At 42.7% G+C, this 27,744-nt stretch overlaps 1 protein-coding gene across 4 annotated transcripts in view; it reads right to left on the bottom strand.

The window, feature by feature from the left end:
* The window catches only part of RNF111 (ring finger protein 111), a 689,804-nt gene that overhangs the window by 634,702 nt on the left and 27,358 nt on the right, over positions 1-27,744 (bottom strand). For all 4 annotated transcript variants that reach the window (XM_053717530.1, XM_053717531.1, XM_053717532.1 and 1 more), the window contains exon 3: positions 17,772-17,898. In XM_053717530.1, the coding sequence (XP_053573505.1) occupies positions 17,772-17,898 (127 nt within the window). The remainder of the gene's footprint in view (positions 1-17,771; positions 17,899-27,744) is intronic.

Here is a 27,744-nt window from a genome sequence, read left to right as displayed (position 1 = left end):
GCCGGTTGCAAAAGCAACCCTTGATGAACATAAATCTTCTTAAGGAGACCCTCTAATTTCTTATCCATAGGGTCTTTGAAAGCACAACTATCCTCAATAGGAATAGTAGTTCGTTTAGCCAAGGTGGAAATAGCTCCTATCACCTTAGGAACCATCTGCCAAGAAACCCTGATAGCGTCAGCTATAGGATACATCTTCTTGAAAACGGGAGGAGAGAATGGAATACCTGGTCTCTCCCATTCTTTAGCAATAATCTCTGAAGTTCTCTTGGGAACAAGAAAAACATCAGAATAAGAAGGGCCTTCTAGATATTTGTCCATAGACGAGAAGAGAGACAGATGCGCCACATGGCCCAATATTGTTTGTTCCACACAAAATAAATGATCAAGTTGTGCTATATTAAACTCACAATCTTAGGAGCACTCCAATTAGTGCAGTGGGAGCAGTCTGGGATCTATGACAGTCACCCAACAGACTATGACAAGGCTTCCACAGGAGGCAATTTCATTGGATATCTGCCGATTGCCTCCTGTGGACATTGGATATCTGCCGATTGCCTCCTGTGAAAGCCTTGTCATAGTCTGTTGGGTGACTGTTTTGATCCCTTCCTGCCTGAATAGCATCAATGGAAATGCTATAAAAATTGTGAGTATATATAAACTATACACACTATTGCTCTTTGGGTTAAGACTGTACTAGGCCATATAGGCACCTTGTGTCTTTTTGTATCTTTATCACAGAATATCCATCTCTATACCAAGAGGTCGGTCTGCTGGGTGACTGTCATAGATCCCAGACTGCTCCCACTGCACTAATTGGAGTGCTCCTAAGATTGTGAGTTTAATATAGCACAACTTGATCATTTATTTTGTGTGGAACAAACCATATTGGGCCATGTGGCGCATCTGTCTCTTCTCGTCTATAGATTATCCTTATAGGGTCCAGGCCGGGTCCTCTACAGATTGCTGCCTTGAACCCCTCCAGTCCATCTTCTAAAGACTTTGAAATCTACTCATTTATTGTATTTTTGTTCAAAATACAGGACATTTTATGTATTAATTGTGATAACAATTCTATGAGTCACATTGATCTGTTTTGTATTCATCAGCCTTAGACATACACAATACTAACTCACCATATACATTACATAGTTACTGAGTGATAATTCTACCATTGTATTCCTATTGCATTTCTTAGTATTTATACTGATTAACTTTCCTAGGGCGCCCCCTATCTTATAGATATTTGTCCAACTTACTAAATTTTTCTGGAGGAACTACAATTGAATCGCAGTTGTTCAGAGTCACCAAAACCTCCTGCAATAACAGGCGGAGGTGTTCCAGTTTGAACCTGAAAGAAACCACTTCAGAATCTGTCAGAGGTAAGACACTTTTTGAGTCAGAAAGCTAGCCTAAGGAAAGGACCTCCATACCCTCCAATTCAGAGCTCTGGGAGGGTGCATCTGAGATTGTCATCAAAGCATCAGAAGCTGTATTGACCTCGTGGGTGTCCTTCCTTCTGCGTTTGCCTTGAAATACGGGGAAGGCAGATAACGCCTCTGAAAGTGTAGATGACATAACTGCAGCTATGTCCTTCAGGGCAATTGCAGCAGAAGCTGCAGCGGTACTAGGCTGCGCCTGAGTGGGCGTTAAGGGTTGTGACGCTTGGGGAGAAAGTTGCGGCATACTCTGTATCTCAATCGGTAGAACCCTGAGAAGTATCCACTTTTGTCAAACTTTTATCAAAGAAAAGTTGCTGCATGAGGGACAAAAAGTAACAGGAGGTTTCACATTGGCATTCAAACAGATGGAACATGTAACATTCTGAAGATCTTCCATGGCAACAAATTAAGCAAGGCAAATTTGGTCATGGGTTGAAAAAAATATTAGAACAGCCTAATATGACTGATGACAAAATTCTTCTGAAAATAACGTGTATATGTGCCTTTAAATTTCAATAACATAAATTAACAGCACTCACACTCTGATAGTTCTAACACGGGACTTAACAGTATAACAAAAAAGCCCAATTTTTTTTAAAAGCAAGACTGCCGTTAACCTAAAGAGCTTGCAGAAAAAAAAAAAAGACAAGAAAATAATACACTTCTGTCGCCTCAACAGCTCTGCTGAGGCGCCAACCTGTCCCCACGTTACACCGACCACTGCCTGTCGAGAATTCAACTGCCTAAGACCGCTTGCTTCAATCTCCAACCATGCGGTCTTAGCAATGCCAGAAAAATCACTGATCTGCTCCGTGGCCAGAAAAAACAACTGCGCAGCTTTTCCTTGAGCGCGCAAAGATAACCCCGTCCTTCGTTGGCGTTAAAGAACACAGTAGTGCTTCCTGTTTTACAAAATTAATTAATCAACAGCATGAACAGTCCCACAGTATCAAGGTCTTCTTTCCCTCCTGCAGTTCTGTGGAGACATACAGGGTCTTAGTTAATATCTGCTAAGACCATCACCTGAAGGGCAGCACACAGTAAGGGAGGCGCAGTGAGAATTTAATCCCACCAGTTCCCAATGCTTTAAAGCAACCTGTAGCTCTACTCCAGAGGATGACATGGAATACAGCTATACCCTGTAATAAAATAGTACTCACTGGCATCATTTTAAAAAACAGAATTTATGCTTACCTGATAAATTTATTTCTCTTGTGGTGTATCCAGTCCACGGATTCATCCTTTACTTGTGGGATATTCTCCTTCCCAACAGGAAGTGGCAAAGAGAGCACACAGCAGAGCTGTACATATAGCTCCCCCACTAGCTCCACCCCCCAGTCATTCGACCGAAGGTTAGGAAGAAAAAGGAGAAACCATAGGGTGCAGTGGTGACTGTAGTTTAAAAATAAAAAACACCTGTCTTAAAAAATGACAGGGCGGGCCGTGGACTGGATACACCACAAGAAAAATAAATTTATCAGGTAAGCATAAATTCTGTTTTCTCTTGTAAGGTGTATCCAGTCCACGGATTGCAACTATACGCACATATGAGACAGAAAAGTTTTTACAATAGTATAAAGGGCATAAATGTAAAAACATCCTTATTCACATGTTAATCCATAAAATTGAACACCATAACCAGAGGTACTGTGTCCTTAAATAACAAAGGAAAACGCCCAAATGTTATTATAAATTAATCCATTAACATTGGATATACTGGGTGTGAAGGACAAATAGTATGTAACATCCCTATGCACCCTTTGAAATAACAAAGTAAACAGCCTAAAGTTGTTTTAAATCAATTCATTAACATAGGATATGCATAGGGTGAAGGGCATAAAGTGTATGTGACAACTTTATCAACATTAAAATTAATAAAATGTAACACCATAATAAGAGTAACTGTCTCTTTAAATAAAATATAACGTCCTAACGTTATTTTTACGAACCCATTAACCATGAAACATGCTAATAAAAATGGGATAATATGGCTCTGTGTCTTTAAAACACACTGTTTTAAGTTTGCCCAGGAAAACACAAAAAACTCCCAAACCTCAGCTAAATATGCAGAGGAACCTGCCTGTCACTGATCAAAAAACAGGTTGGACTATAGAAAAACATAATTTATGCTTACCTGATAAATTTATTTCTCTTGTGGTGTATCCAGTCCACGGATCATCCATTACTTGTGGGATATTCTCCTTCCCAACAGGAAGTTGCAAGAGGATCACCCACAGCAGAGCTGCTATATAGCTCCTCCCCTAACTGCCATATCCAGTCATTCGACCGAAAATAAGCAGAGAAAGGAGAAACCATAGGGTGCAGTGGTGACTGTAGTTTAAAATTAAAAAATACCTGCCTTAAAATGACAGGGCGGGCCGTGGACTGGATACACCACAAGGGAAATAAATTTATCAGGTAAGCATAAATTCTGTTTTCTCTTGTAAGGTGTATCCAGTCCACGGATCATCCATTACTTGTGGGATACCAATACCAAAGCTAAAGTACACGGATGAAGGGAGGGACAAGGCAGGTACTTAAACGGAAGGTACCACTGCCTGTAAAACTCCCAAAAATAGCCTCCGAAGAAGCAAAAGTATCAAATTTGTAGAATTTTGAAAAAGTATGAAGTGAAGACCAAGTTGCCGCCTTGCAAATCTGTTCAACAGAAGCCTCATTTTTAAAGGCCCATGTGGAAGCCACAGCTCTAGTAGAATGAGCTGTAATCTTTTCAGGAGGCTGCTGGCCAGCAGTCTCATAGGCTAAGCGGATTATGCTTCTTAGCCAAAAAGAAAGAGAGGTTGCCAAAGCCTTTTGACCTCTCCTCTGTCCAGAGTACACAACAAACAAAGCAGATGTTTGACGAAAATCTTTAGTAGCTTGTAAGTAGAACTTTAAAGCACGAACCACGTCCAGATTGTGTAATAGACGTTCCTTCTTTGAAGAAGGATTAGGACACAAAGACGGAACAACAATCTCTTGATTGATATTCTTATTAGATACCACCTTAGGTAAAAACCCAGGTTTGGTACGCAGAACTACCTTATCTGCATGGAAGATCAGATAAGGAGAATCACATTGTAAGGCAGATAACTCGGAAACTCTACGAGCCGAGGAAATAGCTACCAAAAAAAGAACTTTCCAAGATAAAAAAGTTTGATATCTATGGAATGAAAAGGTTCAAACGGAACCCCCTGAAGAACTTTAAACCTGTTGCTCCACCTTGGAGCTTAAATTTGGTTCTTAAACACAGGCTTGATTCTAACTAAAGCCTGACAAAAAGCCTGAACGTCTGGAACATCTGCCAGATGCTTGTGCAAAAGAATAGACAGCGCAGAAATCTGTCCCTTTAAGGAACTAGCTGACAATCCTTTTTCCAATCCTTCTTGGAGAAAAGATAATATCCTGGGAATCCTGAACTTACTCCATGAGTAACCCTTGAATTCACACCAATAAAGATATTTACGCCATATCTTATGATAGATTTTCCTGGTGACAGGCTTTCGTGCCTGAATTAAGGTATCAATGACTGACTCGGAGAAGCCACGCTTTGATAGAATCAAGCGTTCAATCTCCATGCAGTCAGCCTCAGAGAAATTAGATTTGGATGGTTGAAAGGACCTTGAAGTAGAAGGTCCTGTCTCAGCGGCAGAGTCCATGGTGGAAAGGATGACATGTCCATCAGATCTGCATACCAAGTCCTGCGTGGCCACGCAGGCGCTATCAAGATCACCGATGCTCTCTCCTGCTTGATCTTGGCAATCAGACGAGGGAGCAGAGGAAACGGTGGAAACACATAAGCTAGGTTGAAGGACCAAGGCGCTGCTAGAGCATCTATCAGCGTTGCCTTGGGGTCCCTGGACCTGGATCCGTAACAAGGAAGCTTGGCGTTCTGGCGAGACGACATGAGATCCAGTTCTGGTTTGCCCCAATGATGAATCAATTGTGCAAATACCTCCGGATGGAGCTCCCACTCCCCCGGATGAAAAGTCTGTCGACTTAGAAAATCCGCCTCCCAGTTCTCTACACCTGGGATATGGATAGCTGATAGGTGGCAAGAGTGAATCTCTGCCCAGCGAATTATCTTTGAGACTTCTAACATCGCTAAGGAACTCCTTGTTCCCCCTTGATGGTTGATGTAAGCCACAATCGTGATGTTGTCCGACTGAAATCTGATGAACCTCAGAGTTGCTAACTGAGGCCAAGCCTGAAGAGCATTGAATATCGCCCTCAGTTCCAGAATATTTATTGGAAGGAGCGACTCCTGAGTCCACGATCCCTGAGCCTTCAGGGAGTTCCAGACTGCAACCCCAACCTAGAAGGCTGGCATCTGTCGTTACAATTGTCCAATCTGGCCTGCGAAAGGTCATACCTTTGGACAGATGGACCCGAGATAGCCACCAGAGAAGAGAATCCCTGGTCTCTTGATCCAGATTTAGTAGAGGGGACAAATCTGTGTAATCCCCATTCCACTGACTGAGCATGCAGAGTTGCAGTGGTCTGAGATATAGGCGTGCAAACAGGCACTATGTACATTGCCGCTACCATTAAGCCGATTACTTCCATGCACTGAGCCACCGAAGGGCGAGGAATGGAATAAAGAACACGGCAGGAATTTAGAAGTTTTGATAACCAGGACTACGTCAGTTAAATTTTCATTTCTACAGAATCTATGAGAGTCCCTAGGAAGGAAACTCTTGTGAGTGGGGATAGAGAACTCTTTTCCTTGTTCACCTTCCACCCATTCTACCTCAGAAATGCCAACACTATGTCCGTATGAGACTTGGCAATTTGGAAGTTTGACGCCTGAATCAGGATGTCGTCTAAATAAGGGGCCACTGCTATGCTCCGCGGCCTTAGGACCGCCAGAAGCGACCCCAGAACCTTCGTAAAAATTATTGGGGCTGTAGCTAACCCAAAGGGAAGAGCTACAAACTGGTAATGCCTGTCTAAGAAGGCAAACCTGAGAAACCGATGATGATCTTTGTGTATCGGAATGTGAAGATAAGCATCCTTTAAATCCACTGTAGTCATGTATTGACCCTCCTGGATCATAGGTAGGATGATACGAATAATCTTCAATGATGGAACTCTGAGGAATTTGTTTAAGATCTTTAGATCCAAAATTGGTCTGAAGGTTCCCTCTTTTTTGGGAACCACAAACAGATTTGAGTAAAATCCCTGTCCCTCCTTTGGAACTGGATGGATCACTCCCATAATTAGGAGGTCTTGTACACAGTGTAAGAATGCCTCTCTCTTTATCTGGTTTGCAGATAATTGTGAAAGGTGAAATCTCCCTTTTGGGGGGGAAGCCTGGAAGTCCAGAAGATATCCCTGGGATATAATTTCCAACGCCCAGGGATCCTGGACATCTCTTTCCCACGCCTAGGCGAAGAGCGAAAGTCTGCCCCCTACTAAATCCGTTACCGGATAGGGGGCCGTTCCTTCATGCTGTCTTAGAGACAGCAGCAGGCTTTTTGGCCTGCTTACCTTTGCTCCAGGTCTGGTTAGGTCTCCAGACCGTCTTGGACTGAGCAAAAGTTCCCTCTTGTTTTGCATTAGAGGAAGTTGATGCCGCACTTGCCTTGAAGTTTCGAAAGGAACTAAAATTAGACTGTTTGGCCCTTGATTTGGACCTATCCTGAGGAAGGGCATGACCTTTTCCTCCAGTGATATCAACAATAATCTCCTTCAAACCAGGCCCGAATAGGGTCTGCCCCTTGAAAGGAATGTTAAGCAGCTTAGACTTTGAAGTAACGTCAGCTGACCATCATTTAAGCCATAGCGCTCTGCGCGCCTGGATAGCAAAACCAGAATTCTTAGCCGTTAGTTTAGTCAAATGAACAATGGCATCAGAAACAAAAGAATTGGCTATCTTAAGTGCTCTAAGCTTGTCAAGTATGTTGTCCAATGGAGTCGCTACCTGTAAAGCCTCTTCCAGAGACTCAAACCAGAACGCTGCAGCAGCAGTGACAGGAGCAATGCATGCAAGGGGCTGTGTGACGAATCACGCCTTCTCAGCGTCACAATAGAGGGGCGTGGGCATGAAGGGGTTAATGGCACACAGCACTGGTTCCCTTATCCTTGCAACTCTGCAAAAAGGACCTTAAGAGACACCACATTAGCCCCAATCGTGTCCACGCTGCTCTAACAATTTCTCTGCTGTCACCACCAAAACTTTTAAATTAAAGGGGAGTTCTGGGGAACCCCTAAAAACTCACACTATTTAATACTTAGGTAACGTGCCTTTAACCTTGTCTCAACAGGAATGTGACTTCAGATATCAGAGCCCAAAGACAGAATTAGATTTTCTATGTGTTTAATAACAAAAATATCAACACAGGTTACACAGTGCAAAGTTACATAGATATTCAAAAACAACATACAATTACAGATGCAAAGCTACAGTTCTTTAGAAACCAAATTGGACATGAAAAAGATTTACACCATATCTTACTTATTTCCAAGTTCCTATAGATATGTGGAGAGCTGCCATTCCAGATGTTATGGTCGCTTGAGTACCCAGGGCAGTTCTGCCTAAAAAGTCTGTCTCTTGCATACTTGAATCTGATTCTCTTTGTCTTGTCAAAGACAACGCCCGGGTTATAATTTACAACGAGTGTGACCAATAAAAACAAGTCTTAGCTATCACTATCAGTCTCCAAGGGGAGGAGCGTTCTGCATTCTTTTACACACATCACTAGGCTAAAGAGGGGGAAGGGGCTCAGCCCACAGCTTCTCTGAATACAAATTCCACACACACAGAGCAGCAGTTCACTTCCAGGCTGAGACAATACCACCTCTGCTGAGCAGCCAATCCAGGCATCAACTACTCCACATGATTGTATCATGACAGGCTGTAGGATAAAACCTTGTTGAATTAACGTTTTCTTAAGGTAACCCTCTAACTTTTTATCCATTGGATCTAAGAAAGCACAACTGTCCTCGACAGGGATAGTAGTACGCTTTGCTAGAGTAGAAACTGCTCCCTCCACCTTAGGAACTGTCTGCCATAAGTCCCGTGTGGTGGCGTCTATTGGAAACATTTTTCTAAAAATAGGAGGGGGAGAGAACGGCACACCTGGTCTATACCATTCCTTAGTAATAATTTCTGTAAACCTTTTAAGTATTTTTGGAAAAACATCAGTGCACACCGGCACTGCATAGTATTTATCCAGTCTACACAATTTCTCTGGCACTGCAATTGTATCACAGTCATTCAGAGCAGCTAAAACCTCCCTGATTAACACGCAGAGGTGTTCAAGCTTGAATTTAAATGTAGAAATATCAGAATCAGGTTGCATCATCTTCCCTGAGTCAGAAACATCACCCACAGAAAGAAGCTCTCCGTCAGCTTCTGCATATTGTGAGGCAGTATCAGACATAGCTCTTAAAGCGTCAGTATGCTCTGTATTTCGTCTAACTCCAGAGCTATCTCGCTTTCCTCTAAATTCAGGTAGTCTGGCTAATACCGCTGACAGTGTATTATCCTTGACTGCCGCCATGTCTTGTAAAGTAAACGCTATGGGCGCCCTAGATGTACTTGGCGCCATTTGAGCGCGAGTCCCTTGAGCGGGAGTCAAAGGATCTGACACGTGGGGAGAGTTAGTCGGCATAACTTCCCCCTCGTCAGATTCCTCTGGTGATAAATTTATTGCTTAAAGTGAAATCAGTACATTTGGTACACATTCTAAGAGGGGGTTCCACCATGGCTTTTAAACATAATGAACAGGGAGTTTCCTCTATGTCAGACATGTTTGTACAGACTAGCAATGAGACTAGCAAGCTTGGAAAACACTTTAAATCAAGTTAACAAGCAAATATAAAAAACGGTACTGTGCCTTTAAGACAAACAAATTGTCAGAATTTGAAAAAAAGTGAAAAAAGGCAGTAAATCAAACGAAATTTTTACAGTGTGTATAATAAGCTAACAGAGCATTGCACCCACTTGCAAATGGATGATTAACCCCTTAGTTCAAAAAACGGATGAAAAAAACGATAGACGTTTTTTTACAGTCACACCAAACTGCCACAGCCTTGCTGTGGGCCTACCTTCCCCAAACAAACGATTTTGGAAAGTCTAAGAGCCCTTTAGAGATGTCCTATAGCATTCAGGGGACTCCTGGAGGAAGCTGGATGTCTGTCTGTAAAAGTTACTGCGCAAAAAAGCGCTAAATTAGGCCCCTCCCACTCATGGTAACACAGTGGAAAGCCTCAGGAAACTGTTTCTAGGCAAATTTAAGCCAGCCATGTGGAAAAAACTAGGCCCCAATAAAGTTTTATCACCAAAGTATATATAAAAACGTTTAAACATGCCAGCAAACGTTTTATATTGTAAATATAAAAAAAGAGTATTACCTCAGAAAGTAAGCATGATACCAGTCGCTATTAAATCACTGTATTCTGGCTTACCTTACATAATTTTGGTATCAGCAGCATTTTCTAGCATTCACATCTTCTAGAAAAAAAATCTTAACTGCACATACCTCATAGCAGGATAACCTGCACGCCATTCCCCCGCTGAAGTTAACTCTCTCTTCAGTCATGTGTGAGAACAGCAATGGATCTTAGTTACAACCTGCTAAGATCATAGAAATCACAGGCAGATTCTTCTATTTTTCTGCCTGGGACAAAATAGTACAACTCCGGTACCATTTAAAAATAACAAACTTTTGATTGAAGCAAGATAACAGCTACATTTCACCACTTTCCTCTTACTACCTCCATGCTTGTTGAGAGTTGCAAGAGAATGACTGGATATGGCAGTTAGGGGAGGAGCTATATAGCAGCTCTGCTGTGGGTGATCCTCTTGCAACTTCCTGTTGGGAAGGAGAATATCCCACAAGTAATGGATGATCCGTGGACTGGATACACCTTACAAGAGAAAAAATATAATTTATGCTTACCTGATAAATTCATTTCTCCTGTAGTGTAGTCAGTCCACGGGTCATCCATTACTTATGGGATTATAACTCCTCCCTAACAGGAAGTGCAAGAGGATCACCCAAGCAGAGCTGCTATATAGCTCCTCCCCTCTATGTCATATCCAGTCATTCGACCGAAACCATACGAGAAAGGAGAAACTATAGGATGCAGTGGTGACTGGAGTTTAATTAAAATTTAGACCTGCCGTAAAAACAGGGCGGGCCGTGGACTGACTACACTACAGGAGAAATGAATTTATCAGGTAAGCATAAATTATATTTTCTCCTGTTAAGTGTAGTCAGTCCACGGGTCATCCATTACTTATGGGATACCAATACCAAAACTAAAAGTACACGGACGACGGGAGGGACAGGCAGGATCTTTACACGGAAGGAACCACTGCCTGTAGAACCTCTCTCCCAAAAACAGCCTCCGAAGAAGCAAAAGTGTCAAATTTGTAAAATTTTGAAAAATTGTGAAGTGAAGACCAAGTTGCAGCCTTGCAAATCTGTTCAACAGAGGCCTCATTCTTAAAGGCCCAAGTGGAAGCCACAGCTCTAGTAGAATGAGCTGTAATCCTTTCAGGAGGCTGCTTTCCAGCAGTCTCATAGGATAAAAGTATTATGCTACGAAGCCAAAAAGAGAGAGAGAGAGGTAACGAAGCTTTTTGACCTCTCCTCTGTCCAGAATAAACGACAAACAGGGAAGAAGTTTGACGAAAATCTTTAGTTGCCTGCAAATAAAATTTTAGGGCACGGACGACGTCCAGATTGTGCAAAAGTCGTTCCTTCTTTGAAGAAGGGTTAGGGCACAATGATGGAACAACAATCTCTTGATTGATATTCTTGTTAGTGACTACCTTAGGTAAGAACCCAGGTTTAGTACGCAGAACTACCTTGTCTGAATGAAAAATCAGATAAGGAGAATCACAATGTAAGGCCGATAACTCAGAGACTCTTCGAGCCGAGGAAATAGCCATTAAAAACAGAACTTTCCAAGATAACAGCTTGATATCGATGGAAAGAAGGGGTTCAAATGGAACACCTTGCAGAACGTTAAGAACTAAGTTTAAGCTCCACGGCGGAGCAACAGTCTTAAACACAGGCTTAATCCTAGCCTAGCCTTTGTGTAAAAGGATAGACAGAGCTGAAATCTGTCCCTTTAATGAACTAGCAGATAAACCCTTTTCTAAACCCTCTTGTAGAAAAGACAATATCCTAGGAATCCTTACCTTACTCCATGAGTAACTCTTGGATTCGCACCAATATAAGAATTTACGCCATATTTTATGGTAAATTTTCCTGGTAACAGGTTTCCTAGCCTGTATTAAGGTATCAATCACTGACTCCGAGAATCCACGCTTTGATAGAATCAAGCGTTCAATCTCCATGCAGTCAGCCTCAGAGAAATTAGATTTGGATGTATGAAAGGACCCTGAATCAGAAGGTCCTGTCTCAGAGGCAGAGACCATGGTGGACAGGACGACATGTCCACTAGATCTGCATACCAGGTCCTGCGTGGCCATGCAGGCGCTATTAGAATCACCAATGCTCTCTCCTGTTTGATCCTGGCAATCAATCGAGGAAGCATCGGGAAAGGTGGAAACACATAAGCCATGTTGAAGACCCAAGGTGCTGTCAGAGCATCTATCAGCACCGCTCCCGGGTCCCTGGACCTGGATCCGTAACAAGGAAGCTTGGCGTTCTGGCGAGACGCCATGAGATCCAGATCTGGTTTGCCCCAATGATGAAGCAGTTGGGCAAACACTTCCGGATGAAGTTCCCACTCCCCCGGATGAAAGGTCTGGCGACTTAGAAAATCCGCCTCCCAGTTCTTCACGCCTGGGATGTGAATCGCTGACAGGTGGCAAGAGTGAGACTCTGCCCAGCGAATTATCTTTGAGACTTCCATCATTGCTAGGGAACTCCTTGTTCCTCCTTGATGGTTGATGTAAGCCACAGTCGTGATGTTGTCCGACTGAAACCTGATGAACCTCAGAGTTGCTAACTGAGGCCAAGCCAGAAGAGCATTGAAAATTGCTCTTATTTCCAGAATGTTTATTGGAAGGAGTCTCTCCTCCTGAGTCCATGATCCCTGAGCCTTCAGGGAATTCCAGACTGCGCCCCAACCTAGAAGGCTGGCGTCTGTTGTTACAATCGTCCAATCTGGCCTGCGGAAGGGCATCCCCTTGGACAGATGTGGCCGAGAAAGCCACCATAGAAGAGAATCTCTGGTCTCTTGATCCAGATTTAGCAGAGGGGACAAATCTGAGCAATCCCCATTCCACTGACTTAGCATGCACAATTGCAGCGGTCTGAGATGCAGGCGCGCAAATGGTACTATGTCCATTGCCGCTACCATTAAGCCGATTACCTCCATGCACTGAGCCACTGACGGGTGTTGAATGGAATGAAGGACACGGCAAGCATTTAGAAGTTTTGATAACCTGTCCTCCATCAGGTAAATTTTCATTTCTACAGAATCTATAAGAGTCCCTAGAAAGGGAACTCTTGTGAGTGGCAATAGAGAACTCTTTTCTACGTTCACCTTCCACCCATGCGACCTTAGAAATGCCAGAACTAACTCTGTATGAGACTTGGCAGTTTGATACAAGCGTCAAGCTTCCAGAATGTCGTCTAGGTACGGAGCTACCGCTATGCCTCGCGGTCTTAGTACCGCCAGAAGAGAGCCCAGAACCTTTGTAAAGATTCTTGGAGCCGTAGCTAACCCGAAGGGAAGAGCTACATACTGGTAATGCCTGTTTAGGAAGGCAAATCTTAGATACCGGTAATGATCCTTGTGAATCGGTATGTGAAGGTAGGCATCCTTTAAATCCACTGTGGTCATGTACTGACCTCTTTGGATCATGGGTAAGATTGTCCGAATAGTTTCCATCTTGAACGATGGAACTCTTAGGAATTTGTTTAGGATCTTTAAATCCAATATTGGTCTGAAGGTTCCCTCTTTTTTGGGAACCACAAACAGATTTGAATAGAATCCTTGCCCGTGTTCCGACCGCGGAACTGGGTGGATCACTCCCATTAGTAAGAGGTCTTGTACACAGCGTAGAAACGCCTCTCTTTATCTGGTTTGCTGATAACCTTGAAAGATGAAATCTCCCTTGTGGAGGAGAAGCTTTGAAGTCCAGAAGATATCCCTGAGATATGATCTCCAACGCCCAGGGATCCTGAACATCTCTTACCCAAGCCTGGGCAAAGAGAGAAAGTCTGCCCCCCACTATATCCGTTTCCGGATCGGGGGCCCTCACTTCATGCTGTCTTAGGGGCAGCAGCAGGTTTTCTGGCCTGCTTGCCCTTGTTCCAGGACTGGTTAGGTTTCCAGCCCTGTCTGTAGCGAGCAACAGTTCCTTCCTGTCTTGGAGTGGAGGAAGTTGATGCTGCTCCTGCCTTGAAGTTACGAAAGGCACGAAAATTAGACTGTTTAGCCTTTGGTTTGGCCCTGTCTTGAGGCAGGGCATGGCCCTTACCTCCAGTAATGTCAGCGATAATTTCTTTCAAGCCGGGCCCGAATAATGTCTGCCCTTTGAAAGGAATATTAAGCAATTTAGATTTAGAAGTCACGTCAGCTGACCAGGATTTAAGCCACAGCGCTCTGCGCGCTTGAATGGCGAATCCGGAGTTCTTAGCCGTAAGTTTGGTTAAGTGTACTACGGCATCAGAAATAAATGAATTAGCTAGCTTAAGGGCTTTAAGCTTGTTCATAATCTCATCCAATGGAGCGGTGCTAAGGGTCTCTTCCAGAGACTCAAACCAGAATGCCGCCGCAGCAGTGACAGGCGCGATGCATGCAAGGGGTTGTAATATAAAACCTTGTTGAACAAACATTTTCTTAAGGTAACCCTCTAACTTTTTATCCATTGGATCTGAAAAAGCACAGCTATCCTCCACCGGGATAGTGGTGCGCTTAGCCAGATTAGAAACTGCTCCCTCCACCTTAGGGACCGTCTGCCATAGGTCCCGTGTGGTGGGTCTATTGGAAACATTTTTCTAAATATAGGAGGGGGTGAAAAGGGCACACCGGGTCTATCCCACTCCTTGTTAACAATTTCTGTAAGCCTTTTAGGTATAGGAAAAACGTCAGTACACGCCGGTACCGCAAAATATTTATCCAGCCTACATACTTTCTCTGGAATTGCAACCGTGTTACAATCATTCAGAGCCGCTAATACCTCCCCTAGTAATACACGGAGGTTCTCAAGCTTAAATTTAAAATTTGAAATCTCTGAATCCAGTTTACTTGGATCAGATCCGTCACCCACAGAATGAAGCTCTCCGTCCTCATGTTCTGCAAATTGTGACGCTGTATCAGACATGGCTCTACTATTATCAGCGCACTCTGTTCTTACCCCAGAGTGATCGCATTTACCTCTTAATTCTGGCAATTTAGATGGTACTTCAGTCATAACATTAGCCATGTCTTGCAAAGTGATTTGTATGGGCCGCCCTGATGTACTTGGCGCCACAATATCACGCACCTCCTGAGCGGGAGGCGAAGGTACTGACACGTGAGGAGAGTTAGTCGGCATAACTTCCCCCTCGTTGTCTGGTGATATTTTTTTAACATATAAAGTTTGACTTTTATTCAAAGTAACATCTATACATTGAGTGCACAAATTTCTATTGGGCTCCACATTGGCCTTTAAACATAGTGAACAAACAGATTCATCTGTGTCAGACATGTTTAAACAGACTAGCAATAACACTAGCAAGCTTGGAAAAAACTTTTAAATAAATTTACAAGCTATATAAAAAACGCTACTGCGCCTTTAAGAGACATAAAAATGTGACACAGTTGAATTAACAATGAACCAAATATATTAAAACAACCAAATTTTAACAGAAAATGTATAAAGTTAGCAGAGGATTGCACCCACCAGCAAAAGGATGATTAACCCCTTAATACCCAAAACGGATAACAGTTGAAAAATAAACGTTTTTATCACAGTCAAACACACTGTCACAGGTCTGCTGTGACTGATTACCTCCCTCAAAACTAGTTTTGGAGACCCCTGGGCTCTGTAGAGACGTCCTGGATCATGGAGGAAGAAATAGGAAGACTGACTAAATTTTTACTGCGCAATAAAGCGCTAAAATAGGCCCCTCCCACTCATATTACAACAGTGGGGAAGCTCAGTAAACTGTTTTTATGCAGAAAAAAACGACAGCCATGTGGTAAAAATCATGCCCATAAAGTTTTATCACCAAGTACCTCAGAAAAAACGATTAACATGCCAGTAAACGCTTTAAAATTGAAAATTATGAAGTGTTATTAATAAGCCTGCTGCTAGTCGCTTTCACTGCAGTGCAGGCTCAAATATTACTTTAATATTGACAGTATTTTCTTAGTGAAATTCCATTCCCCAGAAATACCTCAGAGTATACATACATACTTATCAGCCTGATACCAGTCGCTACTACTGCATTTAAGGCTGCACTTACATTACATCGGTATTAGCAGTATTTTCTCAGTCAATTCCATTCCTTAGAAAATAATTTACTGCACATACCTCCTTGCAGGTGGGCCCTGCATGCTATCCCCTGTTCTGAAGTTACCTTACTCCTCAGAATGGCCGAGAACAGCAAGTGGATCTTAGTTACGACCGCTAAGATCATAGAAAAAACTCAGGCAGATTCTTCTTCTAATGCTGCCTGAGAACAAACAACACACTCCGGTGCCGTTTAAAATAACAAACTTTTGATTGAAGAAATTAAAACTAAGTTTAACACACCACAGTCCTCTCACACGTCCTATCTTTAGTTAGGTGCAAGAGAATGACTGGATATGACGTAGAGGGGAGGAGCTATATAAAAGCTCTGCTTGGGTGATCCTCTTGCACTTCCTGTTAGGGAGGAGTTATAATCCCATAAGTAATGGATGACCCGTGGACTGACTACACTTAACAGGAGAAAACATTCTAGCGTATCCACATAAACCCTGCTTCCCTGCCACGTACTTAGAACAAACTGCTTCTAACACCGCAGTGGAATAATGCGTGCAAACATAGATCCGCCCATCGTGGGCGTAACAAGCTAAAAACTCCAGGGCGGCTAAAATGTAAAAATGGAGCCGCCGGGAGAACTAAAGCCCATTCTAACACTAAATGAACAAATCTCCCGAAAGTTATAGCATATAATAACGTCCAGGGGAGTAAAAATGTCCTCGATCATGCGACACACCTTACATGCGGTCTATCATGAAAACAAACCAGCCCCCCAGAAAGCTTGTTAGTGTAAAATAAAGCCGTTGTTAGATGCTAGTATTAAATTAGAGCCTCTTCTCCACGTCCTTCCAGTGCCTGCAATTACTGCCCAATAACATGTCCTCCCACCTAGGGATAATGGTATATAGTGTCCCTTAATACTAGAAAAGTGCCAATCTTTCTGTTAGCGTGTTCCCAGAAATAAAAATCAGCACTTAACTTAAATTGCTGCCGGCAGTAAGGCAACCCACCCGGCTTGCGAGAACCTCATTTTCTCTTCACATTGGCCTGTGGAAATAAAAAGTACTGAGTTTTTCTCTTCACTCAGACTTTGACAAGCAGGGCAGCAAACCATGTATGGGAGGCGCAGTGAGAATTATGTCCCACAAGTTCCCATTGCTTTAAAGCCACCGAATGCTCTACTGTAGAGACTAATATGGATTACAGCTACACCCTAGAACAAAGCAGCATACTCTGGCACTACTTTAAAAATAATAAACTCTTGAATGAAGAATCTATAACTAAAACCTCACTTTATCTCTTCCTATCACTAACGTAGGCAAAGAGAAAGACTGGAGTGGGAGGAAAGGGAGGAGCTATATATAGTAGCTCTGCTGTGGTGCTCTTTGCCTCCTCCTGCTGACCAAGAGGTGAATATCCCACAAGGATGAAATCTGTGGACTCATCGTGTCTTTAAAAAGAAAACATTAGGGTTTTGTGTCCCTTTAATGTTTGAAAGTAAATATATTTTTTCTGTTCCTAATGACAAAAAAAATAAAAAATAAAAGTATAATGCTATTCTTGAAGAAATAATTGAGGTTATATATAAAAGATCACTATATTTAATTGAGGGCGGTAGCCACCAAACAATTTTCACAATGGGGTACTAGGTTTAAAAAGCTTTGGAACCACATATATGTTTCAGAATTACACAGAAATGTAACTGTTTGTATAGTGTTCTTTTCTAATATTAATATATTTCTATAACTTTGTTAAAGTGATTGGACAGACAGGGGGGGGGGGTGGGGAAAGGGAGGGTATTATTTATTTGTTACTTCACTTTAAAAAAAAAAATGGATATTTAAATGCAGGAAATTTAAAAAACAAAAAACTGCTGCATCACAAGGGTCTAAAATGGATCAGCATCAAATGGGTTATAGTGTACATGCCATTTGTATGCCGCACCTGTACGTTTCACCGACTGTAACTATCTCCACTTCGCTGTCAGTCGAGGTAACATTGATTTCCTCATTGTTGGGAACTTGGGGAGTAGAGGAGGCTTCAATAACTACAACATCTTCATCAATACTACCTGCAAAATATAAACAGAGGTATATTTTAATATGTAAATTAAGTAAACAATGAAAGACTTAGCCAATATATATACAGTGTTAAAATGCATTTAGTTGATTTAAACAGGTTTACTCTTTAAAACATCTGTTGGCTGACTAAGCTGACAAAGCTTTATTATGTGCAGTCTTACACTGGATTAAAGGGACACTCCAGAATTGTTATAGTTCAAAAAGATAGATAATCCCCTTATTACCCATTCCCCAGTTTTGAATAACCAACACATTTATATTAATATAATTTCTACTTCTGATTACCTCTTGTATCTTAGGCCTCTGCAGACTTCACCCTAATTTCAGTTCTTTTTAAAACAACTTGCATTTTAGCCAATGGGTGCTGACTCCATGGGCATGAGCTTTACCAAGAGAACAAAGCAAAATTTGATAAAAGTAAATTGGAAAGTTGTTTAAACTTTCATGATTCAGATAGGGCATGTAATTTTAATTTTGACTAGACTGTCCCTTTAACATATCAGTAGTGTCTGAACTATATTAGTACAGATTAACACCTTGTTTTTTGCAGTAGTTGTATAATGGTCTAACTAAGCCCACTATTTCCCTTATTTTAATAAAACAATCTGGACTTGTGTCTGGAGATGACAGGGCTTGCCACTGTCATTGTGTTAACAAAATCTGCATCATCTGACTTGAGCAGAAAAACAGAATTTATGTTTACCTGATAAATTACTTTCTCCAACGGTGTGTCCGGTCCACGGCGTCATCCTTACTTGTGGGATATTCTCTTCCCCAACAGGAAATGGCAAAGAGCCCAGCAAAGCTGGTCACATGATCCCTCCTAGGCTCCGCCTTCCCCAGTCATTCGACCGACGTAAAGGAGGAATATTTGCATAGGAGAAATCATATGATACCGTGGTGACTGTAGTTAAAGAAAATAAATTATCAGACCTGATTAAAAAACCAGGGCGGGCCGTGGACCGGACACACCGTTGGAGAAAGTAATTTATCAGGTAAACATAAATTCTGTTTTCTCCAACATAGGTGTGTCCGGTCCACGGCGTCATCCTTACTTGTGGGAACCAATACCAAAGCTTTAGGACACGGATGAAGGGAGGGAGCAAATCAGGTCACCTAGATGGAAGGCACCACGGCATGCAAAACCTTTCTCCCAAAAATAGCCTCAGAAGAAGCAAAAGTATCAAATTTGTAAAATTTAGTAAAAGTGTGCAGTGAAGACCAAGTCGCTGCCTTACATATCTGATCAACAGAAGCCTCGTTCTTGAAGGCCCATGTGGAAGCCACGGCCCTAGTGGAATGAGCTGTGATTCTTTCAGGAGGCTGCCGTCCGGCAGTCTCGTAAGTCAATCCGATGATGCTTTTAAGCCAAAAAGAGAGAGAGGTAGAAGTTGCTTTTTGACCTCTCCTTTTACCAGAATAAACAACAAACAAGGAAGATGTTTGTCTAAAATCCTTTGTAGCATCTAAATAGAATTTTAGAGCACGAACTACATCCAAATTGTGCAACAAACGTTCCTTCTTTGAAACTGGATTCGGACACAAAGAAGGCACGACTATCTCCTGGTTAATGTTTTTGTTAGAAACAACTTTCGGAAGAAAACCAGGTTTAGTACGCAAAACCACCTTATCTGCATGGAACACCAGATAAGGAGGAGAACACTGCAGAGCAGATAACTCTGAAACTCTTCTAGCAGAAGAGATTGCAACCAAAAACAAAACTTTCCAAGATAATAACTTAATATCAACGGAATGTAAGGGTTCAAACGGAACCCCCTGAAGAACTGAAAGAACTAAATTGAGACTCCAAGGAGGAGTCAAAGGTTTGTAAACAGGCTTGATTCTAACCAGAGCCTGAACAAAAGCTTGAACATCTGGCACAGCTGCCAGCTTTTTGTGAAGTAACACAGACAAAGCAGAAATCTGTCCCTTCAAAGAACTTGCAGATAATCCTTTCTCCAAACCTTCTTGAAGAAAGGATAGAATCTTAGGAATTTGTATCTTGTCCCAAGGGAATCCTTTAGATTCACACCAACAGATATATCTTTTCCATATTTTATGGTAGATTTTTCTAGTTACAGGCTTTCTGGCCTGAACAAGAGTATCAATGACAGAATCTGAGAACCCTCGCTTTGATAAAATCAAGCGTTCAATCTCCAAGCAGTCAGTTGGAGTGAGACCAGATTCGGATGTTCGAACGGACCTTGAACAAGAAGGTCCCGTCTCAAAGGTAGCTTCCATGGTGGAGCCGATGACATATTCACCAGGTCTGCATACCAAGTCCTGCGTGGCCACGCAGGAGCTATCAAGATCACCGATGCCCTCTCCTGATTGATCCTGGCTACCAGCCTGGGGATGAGAGGAAACGGTGGGAACACATATGCTAGTTTGAAGGTCCAAGGTGCTACTAGTGCATCTACTAGAGTCGCCTTGGGATCCCTGGATCTGGACCCGTAGCAAGGAACCTTGAAGTTCTGACGAGAGGCCATCAGATCCATGTCTGGAATGCCCCACAACTGAGTAATTTGGGCAAAGATTTCCGGATGGAGTTCCCACTCCCCCGGATGAAATGACTGACGACTCAGAAAATCCGCTTCCCAATTTTCCACTCCTGGAATGTGGATTGCAGACAAGTGGCAGGAGTGAGACTCCGCCCATTGAATAATTTTGGTCACTTCTTCCATCGCCAGGGAACTCCTTGTTCCCCCCTGATGGTTGATGTACGCAACAGTCGTCATGTTGTCCGATTGAAACCGTATGAATTTGGCCTTTGCAAGCTGAGGCCAAGCCTTGAGAGCATATAATATCGCTCTTAGTTCCAGAATATTTATCGGGAGAAGAGATTCTTCCCGAGACCAAAGACCCTGAGCTTTCAGGAGTCCCCAGACCGTGCCCCAGCCCACCAGACTGGCGTCGGTCGTGACAATGACCCACTCTGGTCTGCGGAAGCTCATCCCCTGTGACAGGTTGTCCAGGGACAGCCACCAACGGAGTGAATCTCTGGTCCTCTGATCTACTTGTATCGTCGGAGACAAGTCTGTATAATCCCCATTCCACTGACTGAGCATGCACAGTTGTAATGGTCTCAGATTAATTCGCGCAAAAGGAACTATGTCCATTGCCGCGACCATCAAACCTATTACTTCCATGCACTGCGCTATGGAAGGAAGAGGAACGGAATGAAGTACTTGACAAGAGTTTAGAAGTTTTGATTTTCTGGCCTCTGTCAGAAAAATCCTCATTTCTAAGGAGTCTATTATTGTTCCCAAGAAGGGAACTTTTGTTGACGGAGACAGAGAACTTTTTTCTACGTTCACTTTCCACCCGTGAGATCTGAGAAAGGCCAGGACGATGTCCGTGTGAGCCTTTGCTTGTGGAAGGGACGACGCTTGAATCAGAATGTCGTCCAAGTAAGGTACTACTGCAATGCCCCTTGGTCTTAGCACCGCTAGAAGGGACCCCAGTACCTTTGTGAAAATTCTTGGAGCAGTGGCTAATCCGAACGGAAGTGCCACAAACTGGTAATGCTTGTCCAGGAAGGCGAACCTTAGGAACCGATGATGTTCCTTGTGGATAGGAATATGTAGATACGCATCCTTTAAATCCACCGTGGTCATGAATTGACCTTCCTGGATGGAAGGAAGAATTGTTCGAATGGTTTCCATTTTGAACGATGGAACCTTGAGAAACTTGTTTAGGATCTTGAGATCTAAGATTGGTCTGAATGTTCCCTCTTTTTTGGGAACTATGAACAGATTGGAGTAGAACCCCATCCCTTGTTCTCCTAATGGAACAGGATGAATCACTCCCATTTTTAACAGGTCTTCTACACAATGTAAGAATGCCTGTTTTTTATGTGGTCTGAAGACAATTGAGACCTGTGGAACCTCCCCCTTGGGGGAAGCCCCTTGAATTCCAGAAGATAACCTTGGGAGACTATTTCCAGCGCCCAAGGATCCAGAACATCTCTTGCCCAAGCCTGAGCGAAGAGAGAGAGTCTGCCCCCCACCAGATCCGGTCCCGGATCGGGGGCCAACATCTCATGCTGTCTTGGTAGCAGTGGCAGGTTTCTTGGCCTGCTTACCTTTGTTCCAGCCTTGCATTGGCCTCCAGGCTGGATTGGCTTGAGAAGTATTACCCTCTTGCTTAGAGGATGTAGCACTTGTGGCTGGTCCGTTTCTGCGAAAGGGACGAAAATTTGGTTTATTTTTAGCCTTGAAAGACCTATCCTGAGGAAGGGCGTGGCCCTTACCCCCAGTGATATCAGAAATAATCTCTTTCAAGTCAGGGCCAAACAGCGTTTTCCCCTTGAAAGGAATGTTAAGCAATTTATTCTTGGAAGACGCATCCGCTGACCAAGATTTTAGCCAAAGCGCTCTGCGCGCCACAATAGCAAACCCAGAATTTTTCGCCGCTAATCTAGCCAATTGCAAAGTGGCGTCTAAGGTGAAAGAGTTAGCCAATTTGAGAGCATGAATTCTGTCCAAAATCTCCTCATAAGAAGAATCTTTATTGAGCGCCTTTTCTAGTTCATCGAACCAGAAACACGCTGCTGTAGTGACAGGAACAATGCATGAAATTGGTTGTAGAAGGTAACCTTGCTGAACAAACATCTTTTTAAGCAAACCCTCTAATTTTTTATCCATAGGATCTTTGAAAGCACAACTATCTTCTATGGGTATAGTGGTGCGTTTGTTTAGAGTAGAAACCGCCCCCTCGACCTTGGGGACTGTCTGCCATAAGTCCTTTCTGGGGTCGACCATAGGAAACAATTTCTTGAATATAGGGGGAGGGACGAAAGGTATGCCGGGCCTTTCCCATTCTTTGTTTACAATATCCGCCACCCGCTTGGGTATAGGAAAAGCTTCGGGGGGCCCCGGGACCTCTAGGAACTTGTCCATCTTACATAATTTCTCTGGAATGACCAAATTCTCACAATCATCCAGAGTAGATAACACCTCCTTAAGCAGAGCGCGGAGATGTTCCAATTTAAATTTGAATGTAATTACATCAGGTTCAGCTTGTTGAGAAATTTTCCCTGAATCTGAAATTTCTCCCTCAGACAAAACCTCCCTGGCCCCCTCAGACTGGTGTAGGGGCACTTCAGAACCAATATCATCAGCGTCCTCATGCTCTTCCGTATTTTCTAAAACAGAGCAGTCGCGCTTTCGCTGATAAGTGGGCATTTTGGCTAAAATGTTTTTGATAGAATTATCCATTACAGCCGTTAATTGTTGCATAGTAAGGAGTATTGGCACACTAGATGTACTAGGGGCCTCCTGTGTGGGCAAGACTGGCGTAGACGAAGGAGGGGATGATGCAGTACTATGCTTACTCCCCTCACTTGAGGAATCATCTTGGGCATCATTTTCTCTAAATTTTGTGTCACATAAATCACATCTATTTAAATGAGAAGGAACCTTGGCTTCCCCACATACAGAACACAGTCTATCTGGTAGTTCAGACATGTTAAACAGGCATAAACTTGATAACAAAGTACAAAAAACGTTTTAAAATAAAACCGTTACTGTCACTTTAAATTTTAAACTGAACACACTTTATTACTGCAAATGTGAAAAAGTATGAAGGAATTATTCAAAATTCACCAAAATTTCACCACAGTGTCTTAAAGCCTTAACAGTATTGCACACCAAATTTGAAAGCTTTAACTCTTAAAATAACGGAACCGGAGCCGTTTTTATATTTAACCCCTATACAGTCCCTGGTATCTGCTTTGCTGAGACCCAACCAAGCCCAAAGGGGAATACGATACCAAATGACGCCTTCAGAAAGCCTTTTCTATGTATCAGAGCTCCTCACACATGCATCTGCATGTCATGCTTCCCAAAAACAAGTGCGCAATAGAGGCGCGAAAATGAGGCTCTGCCTATGATTAGGGAAAGCCCCTAGAGAATAAGGTGTCCAATACAGTGCCTGCCGGTTATTTTACATAATTCCCAAGAATAAAATAATTCCTCAAAGCTATGAAGTATTAAAAATGCTTATATATCAATCGTTTTAGCCCAGAAAATGTCTACCAGTCTTAAAAGCCCTTGTGAAGCCCTTTATTCTTATGTAATAAAAATGGCTTACCGGATCCCATAGGGAAAATGACAGCTTCCAGCATTACATCGTCTTGTTAGAAATGTGTCATACCTCAAGCAGCAAAAGTCTGCTCACTGTTTCCCCCAACTGAAGTTAATTCCTCTCAACAGTCCTGTGTGGAAACAGCCATCGATTTTAGTAACGGTTGCTAAAATCATTTTCCTCTTACAAACAGAAATCTTCATTCTTCTGTTTCAGAGTAAATAGTACATACCAGCACTATTTTAAAATAACAAACTCTTGATTGAAGAATAAAAACTACAGTTAAACACTAAAAAACTCGAAGCCATCTCCGTGGAGATGTTGCCTGTACAACGGCAAAGAGAATGACTGGGGAAGGCGGAGCCTAGGAGGGATCATGTGACCAGCTTTGCTGGGCTCTTTGCCATTTCCTGTTGGGGAAGAGAATATCCCACAAGTAAGGATGACGCCGTGGACCGGACACACCTATGTTGGAGAAATTGCATTGCAAATTAGCTGCAGACAAAAAAAGCAATTGTAAAATGTCTCTTGAATAAATTTGTTTCCTTTTCTCTTAGTCTAACATAGAAATGTAGTAATAAAAAAGGTGCATTGCTCATATAAACATCTTACCTTCAGAGAAAAACAGCTTTACAGAATGTGAAAAGCTAGGGAACGAGCTTGCAAAAAATCTCAGAACCAGACAACAATCAAAGCACTGCTGCATATTTGATTGTTGTCTTCAAACAGCACTTTGCTCTGGATGCACTGTGTTAAGAAAAACTTATACAATGAAGCCAGAGAACAGCTCTGTTTAAAAAGAACAGCCTAATATGGTGCAGCACTGAAAAGTTAAAGCGCTAACAGCTCCTGTTCTTTCTGCAGACATGCTGCATTTTCTGCGATGACATCTCAGATCACTCTATGTTCTGCCTTGGGGCAAACAGCACCACAGCATGGTGGAACATCCACCAAATTTTACTGTGGGTAGCAAGTGTCCGTCTTGGAATGCTATGTTCTGTTGCCACCATGCATAACGCCCCTTGTTATGACCAAATATCTCAATCTTTGTTTCATCAGTCCACAGCACCTTCTTCGAAAATGAAGCTGGCTTGTCCAAATGTGCGTTTGCATACTTCAAGCTACTCTCTTTGTGGCGTGTGTGCAGAAGAGGCTTCTTCCGCATCACTCTCCCATACAGCTTCTGCTTGTGCAAAGTGCGCTGAATTGTTGAACGATGCAGTGACAACATCTGCAGCAAGATGATGTTGTAGGTCTTTGGAGGTGGTCTAGTTTTGACTGTTCTCACCATCCTTTGTCTTTGAGTCTCAGATATTTTACTTATGGCCTTAACGAGCACTGTATAGCAAAAAAGAACACTCAGGTGGCATTCAAAATATGGCAACAGTGCCTTTATTAAGCTGAGCAACGTTTCGGGGCTCCTGCCACTTTATCAAGCTAACACACAATGAAAAGAATCAAACATTTATGTACATAGGTAACCAATCACTGAGCCAACAAGGTCACACCTGACCTAACATATTAGCCATTTTTAACAACTATCATTAACCCCTTACACTCCTGCTGTGAAAAAAATTACCCGATTAAAAACAAGTGCAGCAAGTTGCTATATATACTATATAATTAAGTCTAAACATAGCACTTATATCGAGCCTATAAAATAGTTAGGGCTGAGTAAAGCTATATACTGTAGTCAACTAGAGCCTAAAATGAAAGGAAGCATATCAAATTCCCTGTTGAGCCCCTTTGTGTGCATAGTGTCCAATTTCCAGATCCATCTGGCCTCTCTGTAGAGAAGATCTTTAACTCTATCTCCCCCTCGGATGTGTCTAGGGGCTTGGTCAATTACCATAAACCTAAGTTGGTTGATTTGGTGGCCTTTCTCAATAAAATGTGCTGGCACTGGAAGGTTGGCAGTTTTCTCATTTCTAATGGTGGATTTATGTTGGCATATGCGACAGGTCAGATCGGTTGAAATGAAAAACAAATTTATTCAGAGGGGATATGACAGTCCGCATTTAGATGAAGTGGAGAAATCCATTAAGGGTCCCCCTAAGATATATACTACACCTGTCATCAAAAGAATGAATTTTGTAACGTCATATAATTATAGTAATTGACCAAGCCAAAAGGAAAGAGAGCTAGAAGTCGCTTTTAGACCTCTCCTTTTACCAGAATAGACAACAAACAAAGAAGATGTTTGTCTGAAATCTTTTGTAGCCTCTAAATAGAATTTTAGAGCACGGACTACGTCCAAATTGTGTAACAAACGTTCCTTCTTTGAAACTGGATTCGGACACAAAGAAGGTACAACTATCTCCTGGTTAATATTCTTGTTAGAAACAACCTTTGGAAGAAAACCAGGCTTAGTACGCAAAACCACCTTATCTGCATGGAACACCAGATAAGGCGGAGAACACTGCAAAGCAGATAACTCTGAAACTCTTCTAGCAGAAGAAATAGCAACCAAAAACAAAACTTTCCAAGATAGTAACTTAATATCTATGGAATGTAAAGGTTCAAACGGAACCCCTTGAAGAACTGAAAGAACTAGATTTAGACTCCAGGGAGGAGTCAAAGGTCTGTAAACAGGCTTGATCCTAACCAGAGCCTGAACAAATGCTTGAACATCTGGCACAGCAGCCAGTCTTTTGTGTAGTAAGACAGATAAAGCAGAGATCTGTCCCTTTAGAGAACTTGCAGATAATCCTTTCTCCAAACCTTCTTGTAGAAAGGAGAGAATCTTAGGAATTTTTATCTTATTCCATGGGAATCCTTTGGATTCACACCAACAGATATATCTTTTCCATATCTTATGGTAAATTTTTCTAGTTACCGGTTTTCTGACCTGAACCAGAGTATCTATCACAGAATCTGAAAACCCACGCTTTGATAGAATCAAGCGTTCAATCTCCAAGCCGTCAGCTGGAGGGAGACCAGATTTGGATGTTCGAATGGACCCTGAACAAGAAGGTCCTGTCTCAAAGGTAGCTTCCATGGTGCAACCGATGACATATTCACCAGGTCTGCATACCAAGTCCTGCATGGCCATGCAGGAGCTATCAGAATCACCGAGGCCTTCTCCCGTTTGATCCTGGCTACAAGCCTGGGAAGGAGAGGGAACGGTGGAAACACATAAGCTAGATTGAACGACCAAGGCGCCACCAATGCATCCACTAGTGTCGCCTTGGGATCCCTGGATCTGGACCCGTAGCGAGGAACCTTGGAGTTCTGACGAGATGCCATCAGATCCATATCTGGAATGCCCCATAGTTGAGTTAACTGGGCAAAGACCTCCGGGTGGAGTTCCCACTCCCCCGGATGGAAAGTCTGACGACTCAAATAATCCGCCTCCCAGTTGTCTACTCCTGGGATGTGAATTGCAGATAGATGGCAGGAGTGATCCTCCGCCCAATTGATGATCTTGGAAACCTCTCTCATCGCCAGGGAACTCTTCATTCCCCCCTGATGATTGATGTACGCTACAGTCGTCATGTTGTCAGACTGAAATCTTATGAATCTGGCCTTTGCAAGGTGAGGCCAAGCCTGGAGCGCATTGAATATCGCTCTCAGTTCCAAAATGTTTATCGGGAGAAGAGACTCTTCCCGAGACCATAGACCCTGAGCTTTCAGGGAGTCCCAGACCGCGCCCCAGCCTAAGAGACTGGCGTAGGTTGTTACAATGACCCACTCTGGTCTGCGGAAACTCATACCCTGAGACAGGTGATCCTGAGTCAACCACCAGCGGA

Source organism: Bombina bombina, chromosome 6 (assembly GCF_027579735.1).
Source record: "Bombina bombina isolate aBomBom1 chromosome 6, aBomBom1.pri, whole genome shotgun sequence".
NCBI lineage: Eukaryota > Metazoa > Chordata > Amphibia > Anura > Bombinatoridae > Bombina > Bombina bombina.
Note: the sequence above shows the minus strand (reverse complement) of the source record. Positions and strands in the feature narration are given on the sequence as shown.